General features: G+C 44.5%; 1 protein-coding gene and 1 long non-coding RNA gene across 3 annotated transcripts; one reads left to right on the top strand and one right to left on the bottom strand.

The window, feature by feature from the left end:
- Positions 1-7,467: 7,467 nt before the first annotated feature.
- LOC136356838 (uncharacterized) lies at positions 7,468-8,224 on the bottom strand. Its single transcript, XR_010741867.1, has 3 exons — positions 8,146-8,224; positions 7,787-8,066; positions 7,468-7,702 (listed from the first exon to the last, which is right to left on the bottom strand). It is a non-coding gene; the product is annotated as an uncharacterized lncRNA (long non-coding RNA).
- A 10,379-nt stretch (positions 8,225-18,603) lies between these two features.
- LOC4341302 (solute carrier family 40 member 1-like) lies at positions 18,604-21,153 on the top strand. 2 transcript variants are annotated; one of them, XM_015786169.3, is made up of 5 exons: positions 18,753-19,143; positions 19,306-19,478; positions 19,547-20,390; positions 20,594-20,721; positions 20,832-21,099. In XM_015786169.3, exons 1-5 carry the CDS (start codon positions 19,012-19,014, stop codon positions 20,845-20,847), a joined length of 1,293 nt encoding a protein of 430 aa, XP_015641655.1. In that variant the 5' UTR covers positions 18,753-19,011; the 3' UTR covers positions 20,848-21,099. The 2 variants fall into 2 exon arrangements, with proteins under 2 accessions (NP_001408891.1, XP_015641655.1); NM_001421962.1 differs by having other exon boundaries at positions 18,604-19,478; positions 20,832-21,153.
- Positions 21,154-21,399: the final 246 nt, after the last annotated feature.

A 21,399-nucleotide genomic window follows, 5' to 3' on the forward strand; every position in this document is an offset into this window, starting at 1 on the left:
TTATGTCCTGCCCCAGGGGGTCCCTTTTATACCGCGGGTCAGTTGATCTTCAAGTAGGACTCGGAGATATCGGACCCCTCACGATATGGTAAAGACCCGGTCTCGTCCGAGTAGGACTCCTCCCATCTATGGATTCTGTTTCTATTACGTGATAGATTTCCTTAACGTATACAGGAACTATCGTATACGCGCGGGTATACCATATCAGTATACAACGTATATCCAAAGATAGAGAGTATACCTTATCCGTAACCCTAACAAAAATCATATTAATCCATTTTTGAAAAAAAAATTAACAAATACTTGATTAATCACGCGCTAATCGCTGCTCCGTTTTCCGTGCCGGGGAGTGAGGTTCCCAACCCTCACTCCCGAACAAAATCTAATTAGGCTCAAAAGATTCTTCTCGCGATTTACATGCAAACTGTGAATTAGTTTTTCTTTTTATCTATATTTAATACTCCATATATATATATCCAAAGATTCGATGTGATGTTTTTGTGAAAAGTTTTTGGTGAACTAAACAAGGCCATAAAAGACTCAATGGATCTTCTTTCTAGGCCTCGTGATGTGGCCCAAGTTACCTTGGACCTAGGTCCATCCTACCCGCTGATGAGCAGAGTAGGGGCAAGGATCGTATATTATCTGCAGGTGATCTCATAGGCCCCAAGGTATGAAATGCCCAACTAAAAAAAGCCAATTTCAAAACTATATACCCAATCAATTCATTCCAAGTGTGGATGTATATAGACAAACACATGCATGCACGCGTGCACACACACATGCACACATAAGCTTAATTAACCCTTATTTTTCTCCTCGATTCTACGTCTAGACGCTGCAGCAAGAGGTAGTGACGCAACCAAGATCGCTGGAGGTTGTTCCTCTATGCTGGTGCCCTGTACCACACCGGTTTCCCCCTTCCTTACCATCTGGCTCTTCGCTGTGTCGCCTCTTCGTCGTCGTCGCCATGCGGCCTCTTCACCTCTCCCGCTCGTTGCCTCAATGTCACCACATCACCTTTGCACCGTGCCTCCTCATGCCACACTACCTCGTCATCTAACTGCCTCGCCACCTTGTTGTCGCACTTGCTTGTCCGGAGGATCATCGCCATGCGGGTGCGGAAGGGGCTCATAAGGGCCAGCTGCGGGGATTGATTTCCACCCTCTGTTTGCTTTGTGGCCAGGTGTAGGGATTGACTTTGGGGCTACAGGGCTAGGTGAACTCGCATGGGATGACCAGATCAATTTATTTTGGGACTGAGAGTGTAATGCATATTTGTTACTTCTAAATTGTACCTTCATCCTAAAATATTACCACCTACACTACTGGAAAAGTGATTTTTATTTCCGATTTGCAACCCCCTTTAGTCCCGGGTTGTAAACCGGGACCCGAATCTAACACTAAAGATGTCCATCTTTAATCCCGGTTAATAACACCAACTGGGACTAAAGTTTTTTTTTCCATTGTTTTTTTTTGGCTGCTTGCATCTATTGATTTTGAGCCGAACTCAGCGCCATGCCCCACAGTTGCTCCTGACATCCTCAAATCATCCACAACAACAAAATTATCCCCAAATCACAGATCGAATAAACATATGTACTAACAACAAAATCATCCACAAATATTGTTTTTTTTGCTACTTGCATGTTGATTTCGAGTCAAACTCGCGCCATGCCCCACATGAGTTGCTCCCAACATCCCTGAATCATCCACGAGAATGAAATCATCCCCAAATCACAGATTGAATGAACATATATACTCAACAACAAAATCATCCACAAATTAAGAGGGGAAAAGGAAAAAAAAGAAAGAAAGAAAAAAAAATCCGGTGGTGGTAACGCTCCCACCACCGTGGGCAGCCGTGCCACGACGACCACCACGGCAGCGTCACCGGCAAGGGGACGACCCCGCCGCCGCCGCGCCCCTGGAGGCCGTGCGCGAGCCCACGCCACTGCAGTGCTTGGGGAAGGGGAGGAGGGGGAGGAGGAGGGGAGAAGAAGATAAGGATAAGGGAGAAAGAGAGATAAGGACGACGCGCAGATCGAGTCCCTCCCCGTGCGCAGATCGAGTCTCTACCAGATGGAATACATCCTAGTACTACGAACCTAAATAACCTCATGTCCATATTTGTAGTAATAGGATGTGTCTCATTTAGTACTAGGTAGCAATATTTCGGGACATAAGTAGTAGTGATAATGGAGCAGGTTTTCTCCGTCCACAAATATAAAGGCTTTTTAAGAGATTGAGGATGAAGGGAGAAAACCCATAAAAGCCTATGAACACAATATTTTTTTAATAATAGAATTCAATCCAGTAGTTGCTTCAAAGAAGTTACAACGACGAGGGTGCGGGTCGAAAGACTGAATTAAAAATCATAATTTGATTAAAAATTTTAAAAAAACTACTTAGAACACCAACTAAAAAAAATAGCACTATGCTTCCATCTATAGTTGGCGAGGACTACTTAACTGTTATTTCTCTTGTCTTCAAAATTTTTACCCACAATTGATTGCCATTCTCTACACTCCCCTGTAATAGGTATCGGGTGGCAACAATAAATCAGGAAGAAACAGTAGTAGAGCAATAATACATGAAATCTTAATGGCAAATATTTAAATGTCACTTATTATATGTAAAAGGACAAACATATGGTCCAAGTATGCAGGTGCTTGTCTCCATGTGGTTTCTGAGATTGAAACGATGGATCATGGAACTTGGAAATTGCAGCACAGAATGCAAAAGTTTCTTTTTTTTAATAAAGGGTGTGTTTAGTTCACGCCAAAATTAGAAGTTAATTTGGTTGAAATTGGAACGATGTGACGGAAAAGTTAGAAGTTTATGTGTAGGAAAGTTTTGATGTGATGAAAAAGTTGGAAATTTGAAGAAAAATTTTGGAACTAAACTCAGCCAAAACCATCTTCATCATACTATTCAGATTATTCTTTGTAAAAGGACAAACCTTAGAAGGTTACACGCAGATTCTTTAAGCCCCATTTGGTGCATTCTCATTTTTCCGGATTACCGTGGAATCGAATCGTTGCTCCAAACAAGGATTCAACTGAATAATTACCATGGAAAAGGGATTCTTCAAGCCCCAGTTGGATGGAACCTGTAACATCTATAATAATCGATTGTAAACTTTTTTTTTTGACAATTATGGAACCTGCAACATCTATAAACTACTTTTTTTTTTTTTGACAATTATGGAACCTGCAACATCTATAAACTACTTTTTTTTTTTGACAATTATGGAACCTGCAACATCTATAAACTTTTTTTTTTACTTTTTTTTTTGACAATTATGGAACCTGCAACATCTATAAACTTTTTTTTTTTGACAATTACACAGTACATCGACTTTTTTTTTTGACAATTATGGAACCTACAACATCTATAAACTACTTTTTTTTTGACAATTATGGAACCTGCAACATCTATAAACTTTTTTTTTACTTTTTTTTTTGATAATTATGGAACCTGCAACATCTATAAACTTTTTTTTTTGACAATTACACAGTACATCGAAAGCACTGAAAGCACAACACCGTTAAATCCTGGAAAATTCGCTCCCTTGGGGAGTCGAACCCAGGACCTCAGGTGCTACTGAAGCTCTTGTAACCACTAGGTTACAGGCCCTTTCGCAATCGATTGTAAACTTTTGAAGCAACTACTGGATTGAATTCTATTATCTTAAAAAATAATACAAAATGAAGATCTCTGATACCACAAAGATCCGTTCCATCCAAAAGTCAAAGCAAACGCGCGCGCTCTCTCTCACACACACGCGAAGTCCAAGCTTAAAGATCGGTGGACGGAGAAGTAAGAAAACAAGGATCAAAATGAATCTCAAGTTAACACAAGCCACGCGCTCAAAGTTTCCATTTATAGCCACATCCGTATATTTGCCCGTTGGAGGCAAAAGATTTCATTTTTGATAAAAAACAACAAATTAATCAAGTAAGTTTCAAAAGGAAAAAAAACAAATCAAGTGGCTTTTCAGATCAACACATGATAATTGCAGTTTTCATTAACGAAATTCACGGGGTGTCTGCAACGATGCGGATTAAGCACTAACAGAGTTCCGTCAGACGTCAGTCATCATGCATGCATGCATGCATGACAAGATAACCGAAGCTCTGAAGAACAGCTGATCTTATCCCTAATCATACCAGTTACTTAACTACTAGTAGAAGTTTATTGTTCTGCAATCAAGAATTGGATACCTCATCCATCGATCGATCGATCTCTCCTCATGCATGTCAGTCTCTGTCTGACTGAAACGAGTGCCCTCCAGAGATACTCACAGCTTTGGAATAATCAGGGGGATTGGCAGCTTTTCTTCTTCTTTTGCACAGGATAATAGCAATTACCAACTCCTGAATTGTAAAAAAAAATAATTATTATTTTTTAATAATCGAAGCTTTACTGAGCTCAACCACACTGGTGGAGAAACCATTTATACTCCCGGTTGGTAACCCCCTTTAGTCCCGGTTTTTCAACCGGGACTATGAATCCGGGACTAAAGATGCGCATCTTTAGTCCCGGTTGAAATAACCAGAACTAAATATCCATCTTTAGTACCGGGGCTAAAGAGAGGGTAGCGACAGTCTTTTTTTTATTGTTTTTTAGCTAGAGTTTAATCCCTGTATTTTCTCCCAAATCAAGTGGGATACATATCCCCAAATCAAGTGGGATACATATCCCAAATCAAACCTCAAATCAAAGTAACATCCTAAAACATTCACATCATAAATCTTAAGTTACTTATACACACAAATCAAATACATCACAAATCTTAAAAAAATTATACACAAACCAAATATATCACAGATTATACATCTCAGATCATGCAACAAATCGCAAAATTATACATCTTAGTGAATCACAAATTGTTGATCTTAGTGAATCATTATAGATCTCCCTCTCCTGCCGCCTGCCGCCGCTCGCCACTGGGCCCGTGCGCGGCCCAGCCGGCCGCCTGCTGCATGGGAAGGGAGGAGGGGGAGGAGAGGGCCGGGGATGGGATGGGAGGGAAAGGGGAGGAGGCGGAGGGGGAGGAGGAGGGAGATCGATCTGAGAGGGAGGAGGGGAGGAGGAGAGGGAGATCGATCTGAGCGGATGGGAAGGGAGGACAGGGAGGAGAGGGCCGGGGATGGGAGGAGGAAGGGGAGTAGGCGGAGGGGGAGGAGGAGAGGGAGATCGATCTGAGAGTATAAGTGCGAGGTGGTTGTGGAGGAGAGGATAGGGAAGAAGGATTATATATTAAGCGTTGAATTTTAGTGCCGGTTGGTAATACCAACCGAGACTAAACATCTTCTAGATCTTTAGTCCCGGTTGATAACACCAACCAGGAGTAAAGTTAAGATCTTTATCCCGGTTGGTAACAGTAAAGATCCCGGGGGGCCTGACAAGGCCTGACAGGTTTAGAACCGGGACTAAAGATCAAATATGCCTACTGTAGCCACCAACCGGGACTAATCTTTAGTCCCGGTTTTTAGTGGAACCGGGACTATTGTGGATTTCGGCCGACCGACCAAAGATGGTTTCTCCACCAGTGCCAGTTACATCAAGGTGATATAATCATAATGAGAGCACTCCCGACCTTTACATAACTAAAATGCACACAGCTAAAACACACATCCACACACTAGCAAAAAGCGAAAGAAATTATGCATAGGAAGATTTAAGGGCTACCAATTTTTAGACTAGATCACCACCTATATTCCTGGGTAAAAAAAACTCACTGGCCATCCGCTCCAATTACAGATAAGCCATTGCAACTAATCTCGTAAGCCCGACTTCTGAAGAATAGCCCAATAACAAAGCCAATGAATGATCAATGAAGAACACTTATAAAAAACGACATCATTCCTGAATAGCTATAACGATCAACCCGTAGCAATCGCTTCTAGCAAGACAAAGGATCTGTTTGAAGGAGCTTAAGATTCTGAAACGCAGCTGGTTGGTAGCCAGCTTCTGAAAATCTGAAAAAGTTGTGTTTTCCAGCTTCTAGCTTCTAGTTTGTTTTCTAGATTCTACAACTACAGATTCTCAGAATCTGGACCAAAAGCTGGACTGTTTGGAGAGCTTCTGATTTTGAGAAAAGCAGTAGCAGTTAGAAGCTCCCCAAACAGACTCAAAAGGTCTTATATATTTGGACACTTATAAAAGTCAGACACTTACAAAAGTCAACTCCAGATAAACGAGAAACACTACGGGGCGGACGTAGGTTTGAGGCCACATGGATTAATGACCGTACTGAATGAGCAAGGCGGCATTGAAAGAATAAATACTTGATTGCCTCTTCTCTGTGACAAAAACAACGTATCTTTTTGCCTTGCCAATTTATCTTAGCAAAGATTATCTTTTGTTAATACTACACCACGGTATAAGTACCATAGGAAAAGTGCTTTTATTTTCCATAGTTGCTTATTGAGATTGGAAATACCGCTATACATAATGAGATTTAACCGAGAACCCATGTTTGGTGTGTGATTCCAACGAAATTCATCCTACTTATGTAATAGCACAATATTAGTGATGAGAGAGAACAGATTGTTCTACGCCACTAATTTGAGGCTATAAGAGCCTTTCTCCATGAAAAATTAGGGGGATTTGTTTGGAACACATCTAAAATGGTCGTCTCACTACACTGGTCAAGGTCACCTGTGACGGGCCCAAACCCTCACCTTTGACGGTTTTGGGCTTGGTCAGTGATCAGTGGTCACTGGTAAGTCCAGTCACCTTTGACGGGTGGCCGGCCGTCAGTGGTGACATCCACCTCTGACGGGCAAGTTAATAGAAGGCCGTCAGAGGTGTTGGTCTAAGCTAGACTAGGGCTTGTTAGGACCCGTCACAGGTGTCTCATCTCTGACGAGCCCCTAAATAAAGGCCCGTCAGAGGTGATGATCTCCGGTATATAGTAGCCGTCACAGGGTGACCCACCTGTGACGGGCCCGAAAGTAAAAGCCCGTCACAGGTGGGTCACCTGTGACGGTCCGACGTTTGCGAGTCCGTCACAGGTGAAGTTACCTGTGACGGATGTTTCTTCCGAACCGTCACTGATGAGTTAATTCCAGAAAAAAAATAAATGCTAAATATTGGCTAGCCTCAGGAATTGCTAGCCATGCCCTCTGAAACACAGAAACATCACAGGTGCCAGTCACCCCCCCTCCATATCACATATTCCCCAACTGCCCAACATCACAGATGCATCACATATCACAGATCCATCACAAAGCAACAATTTACAACATCACATATGCAACAATTTAATTTATTATAGCACACAATTCATACCCCATGAAAGTCCTCAAATGATTACCAAAATTTCTTGTATTCTGTTCGTTGTGAACCTCCACAACCTGTCAATAAGGGAAAAAAAAAAGGAGAAAACAGATGAATAGTACAACATAAATCGTAGTTGATCAAATGTGATGACAATTTAGTAAAGTACCATAAATATTGCACATATGAAAGTAAATTACATTGCACTCTATAAAAACATAATTTTTTACATCGCCAGAAATTATAAAAACATCTTTTTTACATCACAATAAATTATCTAGCCAAGTTCATGAGTCTATTTGGCATGAAAACGTCCTTTCTTGTTCATTATTTCTGCAAGAATAAAGGCGCACAATTCGCCTCTGATAGCGGGGGGGTTGATGGGTGAGATCTTGAAGCCAGCTCTACCTTTCTGTTTAATAAATAAGAGGTTAATTAGCACGTTTTGAATAGCAATGTAGATATTGAAATGAGCTTATTCGCCATTAGCAACAACCTCAGGGTCGAAATCTTTCACCTCTCTTAGAAGTGTTGACATGTTGTGGCACACGTGGAAACCACATTGGTCTCCGATCTGTTGTGCGCATGCAAACTTGGTGTCATGATAAAGTTCATTCTTGCCCTCCTTGTGCCTACCACCCTTTTCCACATATGGACCCCAAGCCATATTTAAGGCCTTGGTGATTTCACTGAAATCATAATCTTTGGACTTATTGGAGTTAAGGTAGGTAACCCTACTCCACTTAGGTACGATGACTAGGAGAATCCAATGTCGCCTGCGCAGTGGTTATGTAGCGTTAGTACTGAGAACCTTAACTTCAAAAACAATATACACGAAGGGTATTGTCCTCTTACTCTTGGTTGTGTGCGCACATGATGTACTCCTTGTCTTGATGGGCCCATAAACACCGGTTGACATAGTCAACCACCTCAGTGGAGCTCTGTTGTAAATTAACCTCATTCACCATGGATGGATCAAGGAACCCAACCTGATTACCATGGCGACGACTCTCGATCCAACACAACCTTAAAATATTTACGTATTAGAACTAATTTAATTAGGAGATATAGTCCAGTCATATCACAAGTATAGAAGGTATGCACTTACAAGGAGTAGCATTTTAGAAGACCAGTGTCCAACTTCCGGATCCTGAAAAGGTCGAAGAGGTCATCAAAGCCTATAGTTATATAGGCAGGCGACGATAGGAACGGCTGGTGGTCGTGATGTCCAACTATGGATGACTCCCTCATTTTCCGCTTGGCATTGCTTAGCTCCATGTATTGCTTATGTAGCTCTCGGCAAGCAATACCCATCACAGCTAACACATTGTCCTCCACCAATGGCATGCCTAGCTCAAATTGGGCTGGCGCCCTCACGACCTTCCCCGATTTGCTCACCGGCATCGACGTCGCAGCCTTGCCCCTTTTTGGCTCCGGCGCCAACTCCCCGACCTTCCCCTTGCCTCGTTCACGCTTCTGGCCCTTGACAAGTGGTGGGGAGCTATCGGCCTTTCTTGTGGTCTTTATTGGAGCCAAGCTTTGAGCTATATCTGCCAAGTCCATATCAGCTCCACCGGGAGAATGAGGTACTGACAATGCCGGTCCACGGGGAGCCTCAATTGATAGCTTAGACTTGGGAGGTGTAAGCTCCGTCGGTCGACTTGGACGAGGAGTCATCTTCACAACTATGTCTTCTTTGGGCCATTGTATGAATGTCTTGCGCGCATCGCCCAAAGTCATGATTTCATCATTTGGGGGCACGGGCAGCGGATAGCCTGACCAGGTGTCCTTTACTCTATCGATGGACACCTTGGCATACCCAGCTAGCAGGTCTGCGCCGTGGACCTTGTCTGTAACCGAGGGCTTGAAAGCCATGCCCTCAGCGACTTCAGGAGCGAAAGTTGGGTGGACTCTCGCTAGTAGGACACACTGTGCTGCGCCCTGCATAAGGTGAAAGTTTGAATTTAATATTGGAATGTGTAAATGTCTTTTATTAGATATGGATCGGATAACAATAATTACCTCGATGTGGTCCACTGCAGCTAGTGGTGCGATCGGGAGACCAGGGGCCGGCACCTCTGTGGATGCACAACTACTCCTATGCTGTGACGGACTCGCGTCGTGTTGTATACGAGGAGTTGGTTGCACAGCAGGTGTTGTGACTCGGGGTATATTCATGTCGGCGAGCACCTTGTTAACCCTTTCTTCCACCCTTGCATTCATGCTAGCTTCTAGTTCTTGAATGACCTCAACCTTAAGTTCGGCCTTCAAACGAGCGTCCCTCTCTTCCTTGGAGACTTTCCGTTTCCTGTATTGGGAGCTGTACTGAGGGAGTCCATGCTTCCAGGGCACATCGCTACCAATTCCCCGAGTTCGGCCAGGATGTTCTTTGGTTCCGAGCGCCTTTGTGAGGATGTCATCTTCGCGCCTCTTCGGCGCGGACTCAACCTCGCTTTGTGAAGCTTGTTCAGCAACCAAGCCCAACTAGAAAAGAAGATAGTTGTTTATACGAACTTGTACTTTATACGAACGGAAATTAGTTAGGTTAAGTAGTGAACTCACCAGTTCCTGATAGACGACGGCATCACTTTTGTTCTCAAATGTGACAGAGCCGTCCGGGTTGACCTTACCCCTTGCCCGCGCCCAGTTGCGAGCTCTTTGTTCAGGGATGTCTGAAAACGGGGCAGGTACATTCGCTGCTGCAGCGGCTGCATCTTCTTGGGCCCATATTGCCTCCTTGCCGATGTACCCTGCGGTGCCCAGCCGATGCGGGTGCTCATTCCGCTGTTGCAGTACGCGATGTGCCTCGCTGGATTCCCTAAACTCTTGGGTGGTCTTGAGAGAGCAGAATTCCTCCCACACCGCTTCGGTTATTTGAGGGTATTCATCGAACGGCGTATGATTGCCGGGCGGGTTGACATACTCGGTGAAGAGCTTCGACTTCCAATTCTTCCAAGCTTTGCCCATCTTTTGTAATGCCTTCCGCTTGAGCCTATCCTTTGCTTCGGCTGGAAATGTGAACCATTTCTCCATTGCCGTCCAAGCTCGCTCTTTCTCGGCTTCTGTGACCTTCCCGATATCTTTATGGAGGATCCCGAAGTTCTCACGTGCCGCTATCCCGCAGCAGTTAGACCATCTTCCAATGACAGTCCTGGGCGCCGTGGGCCTACCACTAGCGTCAACCTCTCTTATAACTTGCACTGTGGTCGGCCATATATTTTGTGACCGCGGATTTCTACTAGACCTACTTGCACTTGTCTCGCCCGACATCGACGTATGTTGTTCCTGCGGCAATTCTGCAGCACAAACAGAAGGCAATATTTGCTAAGGGGTGCTAGCTAAAATTTATGTGGTCATGTGGTGAAAATTTATCCTATAAATTACCATGAATTTCGGGTTGTTGGACCGCCGTTGTCGCGGGATGACCTTCGGCAACTGCCTCTGTGGCTGGGTTTGCTTCTTCCTGGATCCTCGCAGGTGTTGGGGAGGGCGGGTTTGCGCCGGGCGTTGACATGGTTTAACTTTCGCGAAAAAGATTATAAATTTCCTACCATTAGACTAAATAGCATTAGATCCAATGTAATACGGGGTATACTATGAAAGATATGGCCTCAGTTTTGCTGAGAAATATGCATCAATTACAATCATTTGCATAAAGGGATAAAAAGAGAAAATCATAAGGAACAGAGCAAGTGCAGGAAATCTGTTCTTATGCATAAAAAAAGAACAAGTGTAGAGGTATATAACCACTGAATCAATCATGCAAATTTAAAAAACAGCAGCAGCAAGGGTACATAATTTGCATGATTGACATAAAACAGCAGCAGGAGGAGTATATATGCCACAGGGGTAGCAACAGCAGGGGCAAATTAACTAAAACAACATGTCTAGATATACTCCTCTTATCAATCCAGAAGAAAAGAGCAAGTGCAGAAAAAAGAGGAAATAGAAAATAAAATAGAACAAGTGTAGTTCATCTGTTCTTATCAATAAAATAGAACAAGTGTAGTTCATCTGTTCTTATCCATAAGGAAAAGAGCAGTAGCAGGGCCATATAACAGCAGTAGGGGTATATATGCCACAGGGGCAGCAACAGCAAGGGGAGATTCACATAAACAGCAACAGCAGGGTGGAAATTCACATAAACAGCAACAGCAGGGTGGAAATTCACATAAACAGCAACAGCAGAGGGAAATTCACATAGACAGCAAGGGTATATAAATCAACAAGTGTAGATAATCTGTTCTTATCCATAAAGAAAAGAACAGGTATAGATAGAATGTTATTAAGCAATTCATCCTTGGCCATTTAACAAGAAGTACAGGGGCAACAACAGCAGTGGTATATAAATCATGCATATATTATTGTAGATAAAAAAATGAACAAGTGCAGAAAATCTGTTCTTATGCATAAAAAAAGAGAGAGTGCACAAAATCTGTTCTTATGCATAAAAAAAGAACAAGTGTAGAGGTATATAACCACTAAATCAATCATGAAAATTTAAAAAACAGCAGCAGCAAGGGTACAGAATTTGCATGATTGACATAAAACAGCAGCAGGAGGAGTATAAATGCAAGTCCACAAAATTCAATAGGTCTAGCAACATATATAGCAGTACACACTCCATGAATGGTTATATGTCCAAATGGCACTTAAAACCACATTCAAGTTGCACTTAACTAACAGTTGCAACCATAGGCAGCAGCATGGGCAAACATAGACAGCAAGGGCAAACATAGACAGCAGCAGTTGCACTTAAATCCACATTCAAGATTCACTGCACCAAAATCATGTAATACGGGGTATACTATGAAAGATATGGCCTCAGTTTTGCTCAGAAATATGCATCAATTATATTCATTTGCATGAAGGGATAAAAAGAGGAAATCATAACATCAAAAGAGCAAATCTGTTCTTATGCATAAAAAAAGAACAAGTGTAGATACTCTGTTCTTATCCATAAAGAACAAGTGTAGAGGTATATAACCACTGAGTCAATCATGCAAATTTAAAAAACAGCCCACAATAAGGGTACAGATAAACTATTCTTATTGAGCAATTCATTACTTATTGAGCCACAACAGGGGCAAAAAGAAGAATAGATAAAAAAATGAACAAGTGTAGATAATCTGTTCTTATTGAGCAATTCATCACTGGCCATTTATCAATCCAGAAGAAAAGAGCAAGTGCAGAAAATCTGTTCTTATGCATAAAAAAAGAGCAAGTGCACAAAATCTGTTCTTATGCATAAAAAAAGAACAAGTGTAGAGGTATATAACTACTCTACACTGGCCATTTAATAAGGAACAAGTGAACAAGTGTAGGGGCAGTAGCAGGGGTGTAGATAAAAAAGGAGACAGTACTACTAACTTCATGTAAACAGCAATTCATCCATTCAATTCAAGCAAGTCTAGATAATAAAACAGCCCACAATCATTGTGGCAGCAGCAGCAAGGGTATATAAATCATGTATATAAACAACAATTCATACAATTGACCTATTCATAGACAAAAAGGGTATATAAATCAACAAGTTTAGATAATCTGCAAAGCCTCCTTAATCATCAAATTATGACAGAAAACAAAATGCATGGAGAATTTTGGTGTCTAGGTCGGTTCCGTCCATGGACTACACTGGCCTATCCACCAAAATTCCCCATGCATTTTGTATTCTGTGATGGTTTGATAACCTCGGAACTACATTAAATCTGCGGCCAATCTATCAATTCTTCCCTTGTAACTAGATTTCAAACCCTACACCTAATAAAGGTCCTTAATTATCAAAGAATTATAGAAAACAAAATGCATTAAAAATTCATGCTAAGATCCTCTATTGATGCTAAGATTCACTGCACCAAAATCATGTATATAAAATCTAGCCCCTACATTCATCCAAAACATCCACAGACAACAAATCACATTTAATTCATCTATACAGCAGCACCAATAATCGAAACAACAAATCACATTTCATTCATCTAAACAATGCAATTCATCCATCGGAAAAAAGGAGGAATGGGGGAGGGTGGCGGCATACTTGGAGAAGCGGCGTACTTGGAGACGGCGGCGCAGGCCGTAGTCGTCCTGGATCCTGGTGGCGGCGGCGGAGAGGCAGTGGCGAAGAGGTCGAGGCGGTCGGCGGTGGTCGGGGATCCCGGCGTCGGGGAGGTCAGGGTCGGGGAGGTCGGGGAAGTCGATGGACGGACGGCGGAGAGGACGACCGGCGGCGAGGGCGGCGGTGGAGGCGGCGGCGGAGATGGCGGTGGAGAGGACGGCAGAGATGGCGGCGGAGAGGGCGGAGGAGGGGTTGAGGCGGCGACGGTGGAGATGGCGGTGGAGAGGACGGCGGCGGTCGAGAGAGTGAGTGAGGAGGCGGCGGTGGAGAAGGAGGCGGCGAGGGCGGCGGAGAGGGCGGAGATGGCGGCAGAGAGGGCGGCGGCGAGGAGGGTCTGGATGGCAGCGGAGATGGCGGTGGATATGGATGGCGGCGGTCGAGAGAGTGAGTGCGGCGGCGGTGGTGCAGGCCGGCGTCGGTGGAGAGGTCGAGGCGGCGGTGGAGAGGAGGGCGTAGAGGGCGGCAGAGAGGTCGAGAGAGGCGAGGCGGCGGTCGAGAGAGTGAGTGAGTGAGAGTGGGCGCCGGATCTGGATCGATCTAGAAGATGTCCAACCCTAGGTCAACCCTAGTCAAACTCACCTGTGACGGGCTCCAACTATGTGGCCGTCACAGGTGGCCTCACCTGTGACGGGCGCCAACCGTGGAGCCGTCACAGGTAAGACCACCTGTGACGGGCCCAGCACTCTGGGCCGTCACAGGTGAGGTACCTTTCGCAAGGATACATCTGCGTCATGAATGCTGGACCACAGCACTTTGTTTGCCTCACAAGGTGCACCGGAAGATGTTCCATTATGTCAAAGAAAGTTGGAGGAAAGTACATCTCAAGATGACATAGGGTTCTCACAAGTTCTGCCTGTAGTTCATCTAGTCCCTCGGGATCAATGATCTTCTGGCCGATTGCATGGAAGAAGGAACACAACCGCTGGATCGTGTGTCGCACCTTAGGAGGCAAAATATTCCTTATTGCAACGGGCAACAGCTGTGTGATAAGAACGTGGCAATCATGCGACTTCATTCCAACCAACTTAAGATCTTGCAGTGAAACGAGCCTACTGATTCTTGATGAGTAACCAGATGGAACCTTTATACCACTCAAACATGTTAGCAAATCAATCTTCTCTTCTTTCGAGAGAGTGTAGCAGGCTGGAGGAAGGTAAACCCTGCCGGATTCCGTGGTTATGGGATGTAGCTCCGACCGAACACCCATATCTTCCAGATCTCGTCGGGCGTTGAGACCATCCTTTGTAGTACCTGGGTTAAGTAGTAATCCCATTAAACTCTCGCATACATTCTTCTCGACATGCATCAAATCTATGCAGTGGCGAACTTCAAGATCCTTCCAGTATGGTAGTCTCCAGAATATTGACTTCTTTTTCCACATGCTCCTCTCTTTTGTCTTTTGTTTTTCCACATGCTCCTCTATTTTTTCCTTCGATGTGCTCTTCTCTTTTCGCTTTCCAACTTTCCTCTTTTTTCCAAACTCGTTGGTTATTCCCATCACTAAGTTGTGCACCTCTGTCCCTGTTAGCTCTGTCGGGGGTCCGGCTGTATCTCTGTGTCCATTGAAATTCTTTCTCATATTCCTATACGGGTGATACCTTGGGAGAAATCTCCTGTGACCCATGTAGACCGTCTTGTGTGAATGCTTCAACCATTTGCTTCTTGTTTCCTCCATACACTCCGAACACGCCCATTTCCCTTTCACAGTTTGGCCAGAAAGGTTGCCAAGGGCCGGATAATCGTTGATGGTACAAAACAGCATCGCATGGAGGTTGAAATACTCTTGTGCATATGCGTCCCATGTTCGTGTGCCCTCATTCCATAGCCTTTCGAAGTCATCGATTATCGGTTCAAGGAACACATCGATATCGTTGCCAGGTTGTCTCGGTCCTTGAATGAGCATGGCAAGCATAATGTACTTTCTTTTGAAACACAACCAGGGAGGAAGGTTATAGTTAACAAGCAGAACTGGCCATGTACTGTGACGACTGCTCAAATCACCAAAAGGATTAATGCCGTCCGTACACATTGCGAAACGCATGTTTCTTGGGTCATTTGAGAATTCCTGGTAAATCCTATCGATTGTCCTCCACTGTACTGAATCTGCTGGGTGCCTCAGCATAGTATCGACTTTCCGTTCTTCGGCATGCCAGCGCACAAGCTTAGCTTGTTCCTTGTTCGCAAACATTCTCTTCATGCGCTCCGCAATTGGGAGATACCACACCACCTTTGCTGGGCCTCCCCTCTTTGACTTACTTTCTTCACCTTCACTCTTTGCTCGTTTGTATCTTGATGCCCCACAGATAGGGCAGACATCCAAGTCAGCGTATTCCTTGTAATACAAAATGCAGTCGTTCGGACATGCATGAATTCTTCTGACCTCCAGGCCCAACGGACATAATACTTGCTTCGCTTCATATGTCGTCTGAGGTAAATTGTTCCCCTCTGGCAACAGATCCTTTAACAGCTCAAGGAGTTCTGTAAAACTCTTGTCCGACCAGCCATTACTAGCCTTAAGCTTCATGAGTTCCAACACGCATGACAACTTGCTGTGCTTCGACTTGCATCCATCATACAACGGCATCTGGCAATCTTCCACCAACTTACTAAACTTCTCATAATCTCTGTCGTTGTCCTCTGCGTCTTCAATGTCATGCAACATTGTAGATAGACATTGAGTGTCCAAATCTATGGTCTCTCCACCTAAAGGAGAAGGTACGAACATGCCTTCTCGAGCTGCGGCGGTGTTCTCTACATCCTGATCCAACACTTCTTCAGCTGCGACATCAGGCGCCTCTTGCTCTCCATGCTTGGTCCAGCAGGTATATTTCTTCATGAATCCATTCATTATCAAATGAGCATGCACTTCATCCTTGTCTTCGATCATCTGTTCATTCTTACAGTCCCTACATGGGCACAACATGTGCATGCTCATCCTACTTTTTCTGTCATTATCCGCAAATGTGACAAATTCAGTGACCCCCTCTCTATACTCGGTAGACGAACGATGCGCATAGTACATCCATCTACGATCCATCTGAAATCAACAACATACGAAGAAAAATAAATGATGATCGATATGTTGAGAATGAATGGAGAATAATGTGTTTTTTACCTTGAATTTTAGCAAAAAATCGCCCCCCTTGCCCTCCCAACCGATTTGTGAACAGTACAATGGTCGGGATGGAAAGCAGTTGGCAGTTTGGGGGTATTTATAGACCCAACACACCTCAAACGGGTTAGATAAAAAAAGCCCGTCAAAGGTATTGCTCATACCTTTGACGGGCTTCTATTCAACGGCCCGTCACTGGTATCCTCTCACCTGTGACGGGCCAGAAATGAAAGCCGTCACAGGTGGCGGCCCATCACCTCTGACGGCTTCTAATGTATCGGCCCGTCACAGGTGAGGGGATACCAGTGACGGGTTGGAAGAAAAACTCGTCACTGGTATACCTCTGACGGGTTTTCCTTTCGGCCCGTCACAGGTGAGGGGATACCTGTGACGGGCCGCGGCCAGATGCCTCACCGGTGACGGCATCCCGTATAACCCGTCAAAGGTAATGGTCACTACTGACCAATTCGTTTGCCCGTCACAGGTATCCCGTCAGAGGTGTGAGGATCTGGCGTAGTGTCTGTATATGCCTAACAATATTGTATTGGTAAGGATATTGTTCCTGTAAGCTTGTGTTTTCCAACCATTTATTATTTTCAAATTTAATTCAAGGGTCATTCTTAATCGTCAATGATCCATATACGAAAGAAAATTATGTTTGACCTTCGTAAGGCTACCCTAGAAGTACGAATCAGACTTGAGCAATTTTTCATTGGTTATAGAAAATAATCCTTTTTGAGACTAGCGGGAAAAAATATATATGAGTTTATCACTAAATAAGATTTCGTGATTAGCAGAACCAACTCTCCCTGATCAGTAAATAAGATTTTGGTGGAACGCTTACAACAATCGACAGATCGGAAAAATGTGTCTTCTCTCTTTCTCTCTCTGTCCCATTTGATTTAAATTACTGAACAAATTATTATCACCAATTATCTACTTGTCACAGAGATAAGTTAAATAAATGGTCTATATAATGCAGTAGAAAAAAAATTATTTTAAGGAACCACATTTTTTTAATAAACCGTAGAGCAAATGTTAATCCCTATACAACTCTCAATTTGATTCAGTGAAAGAATTAAGGTAGGCCCAATTGATCATACTAAACGTCTTCCCTGCAATAGGTTGATCATACAATAAACCCGATGGAGCTGCCCACAGTAATACAAATCAACTTGGTCTGACAGAGATAACATCATACTATAGACTCTGCCACATAAGTACACAATACAAGAATTGACAGCCTTGTAGTATATTACACCAAATTATTAACCGCGACTTATCTAGCTAAGTACCTCCAATGGGAGCTCATATATCTATCAGACAAGATTTGACAGCTCCCGTGTAGTTTATCACGCAAGTGTGTAGTTGACCGAGGCTTAATTACTTAATTATCCCCCAAATCTGAGTTAAGTTACATATTTAATTCTACTAGTGTTGTAACAGGTTTTTATTCAGTTTAGTTTGAGGATTTTAACCCAACAAGCAGTTTGTTTTTTTTTTAAAAAAAATGGTTGGTTATTAAAAGAAAACAATTTTTTAGGTGTACGGTTTTTAGGAGAGAAATGAAGTTTCCATGTGGAGGCAGAGGAGAAAGACATTTTCATAATAGTATATAGAGTATTTACTGTAAAACTATTCTAATTCTCAAGGGCATATCTTCTTGTTATTTGCATATTAATTAAATAACTATAAAAAATTTAAAAAGATGCATTAATATACTACTTCAGTCCCATAATAGATGTTGCTTTGACTTTCTGCTTACAATATTTGACCATTCGTTTTATTTGAAAAATTAATGTAAATATAAAAAGGATAAGTCACACTTAAAGTACTTTTGATAATAAAGCAAATCACAAACAAAATAAATAATAATTTCAAATTTTTTTAATAAAACGAATGATAAAAAAATTACAAACAAAAAGTCTAAGCAAGTTAAAATTCAACTTATACATATCGCAAAAAAAAAAACAAACACATTAAACTACAGCTAGTTAACGTATACTCACAGTTAAATTTATTTTTTTCGTTCTAACATGTAGAAGTTGAATTTTTAACTTGTATACTTATGGAGTGATATATCACATGTTAGTACATCTTCTTATTTTTTTTATAACTATTTAGGTGACATGCAAATAATAAAAGAGGACATCCCTCCAGAGTTTAAAATTCTCTCTCGATATTTACTACTATTTGAGAGACAGAGTAGGTTAGCTGCTGCCTCTGTCAGGTAGTAAACCGGAGGTAGCACAAGAGCAGCGTCTCCCTGACTGCTCAGATGCAGACGTGTTCTTGTCTCACCCTTCACCTGCATGATCCTCTCTTTTTCAATCCCTCGATCCACTCATCTCTCCTGGCTAAGAATCAATCTCTTCTTCACATCAATATCGGAGTGATCGATCAGTCTCGTCGCGGTTCGATCGATTGGCCTCTGATCCGTACATCTTCTTGTGTGATCGATCAAGAATCATTCAAGATTGCAAGGTGAGTAAGTATGGCGAGTGATGGCCACCTCGCGGCGCCGCTCCTCGACGGCGGCGGCGGGGTGGACGACGCGGCGCTTCTCCGGCGGCTCTACGTGGGGCACTTCCTGGCGAGGTGGGGCGCGAGGATGTGGGAGTTCTCGGTGGGGCTCTACATGATCCGAATCTGGCCGGGCTCGCTGTTGCTCACGGCGGTGTACGGCGTCGTGGAGGCCTCCGCCGTGGCGGCGCTGGGCCCCATCGTCGGCGCCGTCGTCGACAGGCTCGCATACCTGCAGGTGCTCAGGCTGTGGCTGCTGCTGCAGGGCGCGTCTTTCGTCGCCGCCGGCGTCTCCGTCACGGCGCTGCTCGTCTACGGCGCCCGGCTCGCCGCCGCGGGGTTCCCGGCGTTCGTGGCGCTCGTCGTCGTCACCAACGTCTCCGGCGCGCTCGCCGCGCTCTCCACCCTCGCTGGCACCATACTGATCGAGAGAGAATGGTAGTGTTCGGTGTTCGCATCTATCGATTGATAGATCGAGAAAATTGCTGAGAATTTGCTGCGTGCAGGGTGGTGGTGATCGCCGGCGGGCAACCGGCGGCGGTGCTGACGGGGATCAACTCGGTGATCCGGCGGATCGACCTGAGCTGCAAGCTGCTGGCGCCGGTGCTGTCCGGGTTCTTCATCAGCTTCGTGTCCATGGAGGCCTCCGCGGCGGCGCTGGCGGCGTGGAACCTCGCCGCCGTGTGGGTCCAGTACTGGCTCTTCGTCTCCGTCTACGCCGGCTTCCCGGCGCTCAGCGAGACCAGCCAGATCTCAAGACGGCGCGCCGACGATGACGAGGCAGCGGCGGCGGCGCAGCCGCAGAAGGTGGAGCGGCTGTGGATGACGATGCTGCCGTGCTGGGAGTCGTGGGCGGTGTACGCGCGGCAGGAGGTGGTGCTCCCCGGCGTGGCGCTCGCGTTCCTCTACTTCACCGTGCTGAGCTTCGGGACGCTGATGACGGCGACGCTGGACTGGGAGGGGATCCCGGCATACGTGATCAGCCTCGCCCGCGGCGTCAGCGCCGCCGTCGGCATCGCCGCGACGTGGGTGTACCCGGCGGCGCACGCCCGCGTGTCCACGCTCCGCGCGGGCCTCTGGTCCATCTGGGCGCAGTGGTGCTGCCTCCTCGTCTGCGTCGCCTCCGTCTGGGCCGGCGGCGCCGCGCCATTGGCGTCGGCGTGGATGCTGATGGGCGGCGTGGCGGCGTCGCGGCTGGGGCTGTGGATGTTCGACCTAGCCGTGATGCAGCTGATGCAGGACGGCGTCCCGGAGAGCGACCGGTGCGTCGTCGGCGGCGTGCAGAACTCGCTGCAGTCCATGTTCGACCTGCTCACCTACGTCATGGGCATCATCGTCTCCGACCCCAGGGTACCAACACCATATCCCCCATGCTGCACATGGAAATTAATTGCCACAATAAAAATTTTTTACATAAAAACCCGACCTCTACATCCAACGAGGATATATACACGGCTTATTGCGATATTGGAAAGAACATTGCATTGAAGTCGTCGTTCACGTGGTTCTAAGGAATCGGGTATAATCTTTCCCGTCGATTTTTTTTTCAACAGGATTTCGGCGAGCTGATCGTGCTGTCCTTCTTTCTCGTGACCTGCGCGGCGGCAATGTACACGATGCATGTGTACCGGGTGAGGAAGCATCTGTTCCATCTCGACAGGATCCTGCCCAAGATGAACTGGTGAGCTATTTAGCAGCTGCAGAGTGATTAATTCGAACACGATCGATGATATTAATGTTAGTGACGTTATACACTGATGTGTTCTTCGTTCTTTTTTGGTGCCGTTGCAGGATCAAAGCTTCTTGATATGGCATCCCGTGATCGATAATGATGATTCATCAGTGATTTTCTCCAGCAAATTAGTACTGATCAATGCTGGATACTGTACAATTATCTGCTTTGGTTTACTTCAATTTTAGACCTGTTCACTGGAACTTTTGCTCAAAAGATTTGTGGCATCTGGAGAAATGCCACATGTTCCATCCAACTGGGGCTTGAAGAATCTCCATGTAATTAACCTTACAATAATATATAAGTACTCGCTTGATCCCATGATAATCAGTTGAGTCCTTGTTTGGAGCAACGATTCGATTCCATGGTGATCCGGAAAAATAAGAATGCTCCAATTGGGGCTGAAAGAATCTGCGTGTAACCTACTAAACTTCTACTCCCTTCATCCCTAATATGATTTGACATTTTACTTGCACTGTTTTGACCACTCGTCTTATTAAAAAAATTGTGCAAATATAAAAAACAAAAAGTTGTGTTTAAAATACTTTAGATAATAAAGTAAGTCACAAATAAAATAAATAATAATTTTATTTTTTTTAAATAAGACGAAAAGTCAAACATAAAGTA

Source organism: Oryza sativa, chromosome 6 (assembly GCF_034140825.1).
Source record: "Oryza sativa Japonica Group chromosome 6, ASM3414082v1".
Lineage (NCBI taxonomy): Eukaryota > Viridiplantae > Streptophyta > Magnoliopsida > Poales > Poaceae > Oryza > Oryza sativa.

Excerpts from the sequence above, each read along its gene's own strand:
- LOC4341302 (NM_001421962.1), top strand. The coding sequence starts at position 19,012 with ATGGCGAGTGATGGCCACCTCGCGGCGCCGCTCCTCGACGGCGGCGGC. Across the intron at positions 19,479-19,546 it reads ATACTGATCGAGAGAGAATG|GGTGGTGGTGATCGCCGGCG; the intron begins GTAGTGTTCGGT and ends TGCTGCGTGCAG. Across the intron at positions 20,391-20,593 it reads TCATCGTCTCCGACCCCAGG|GATTTCGGCGAGCTGATCGT; the intron begins GTACCAACACCA and ends TTTTTTCAACAG.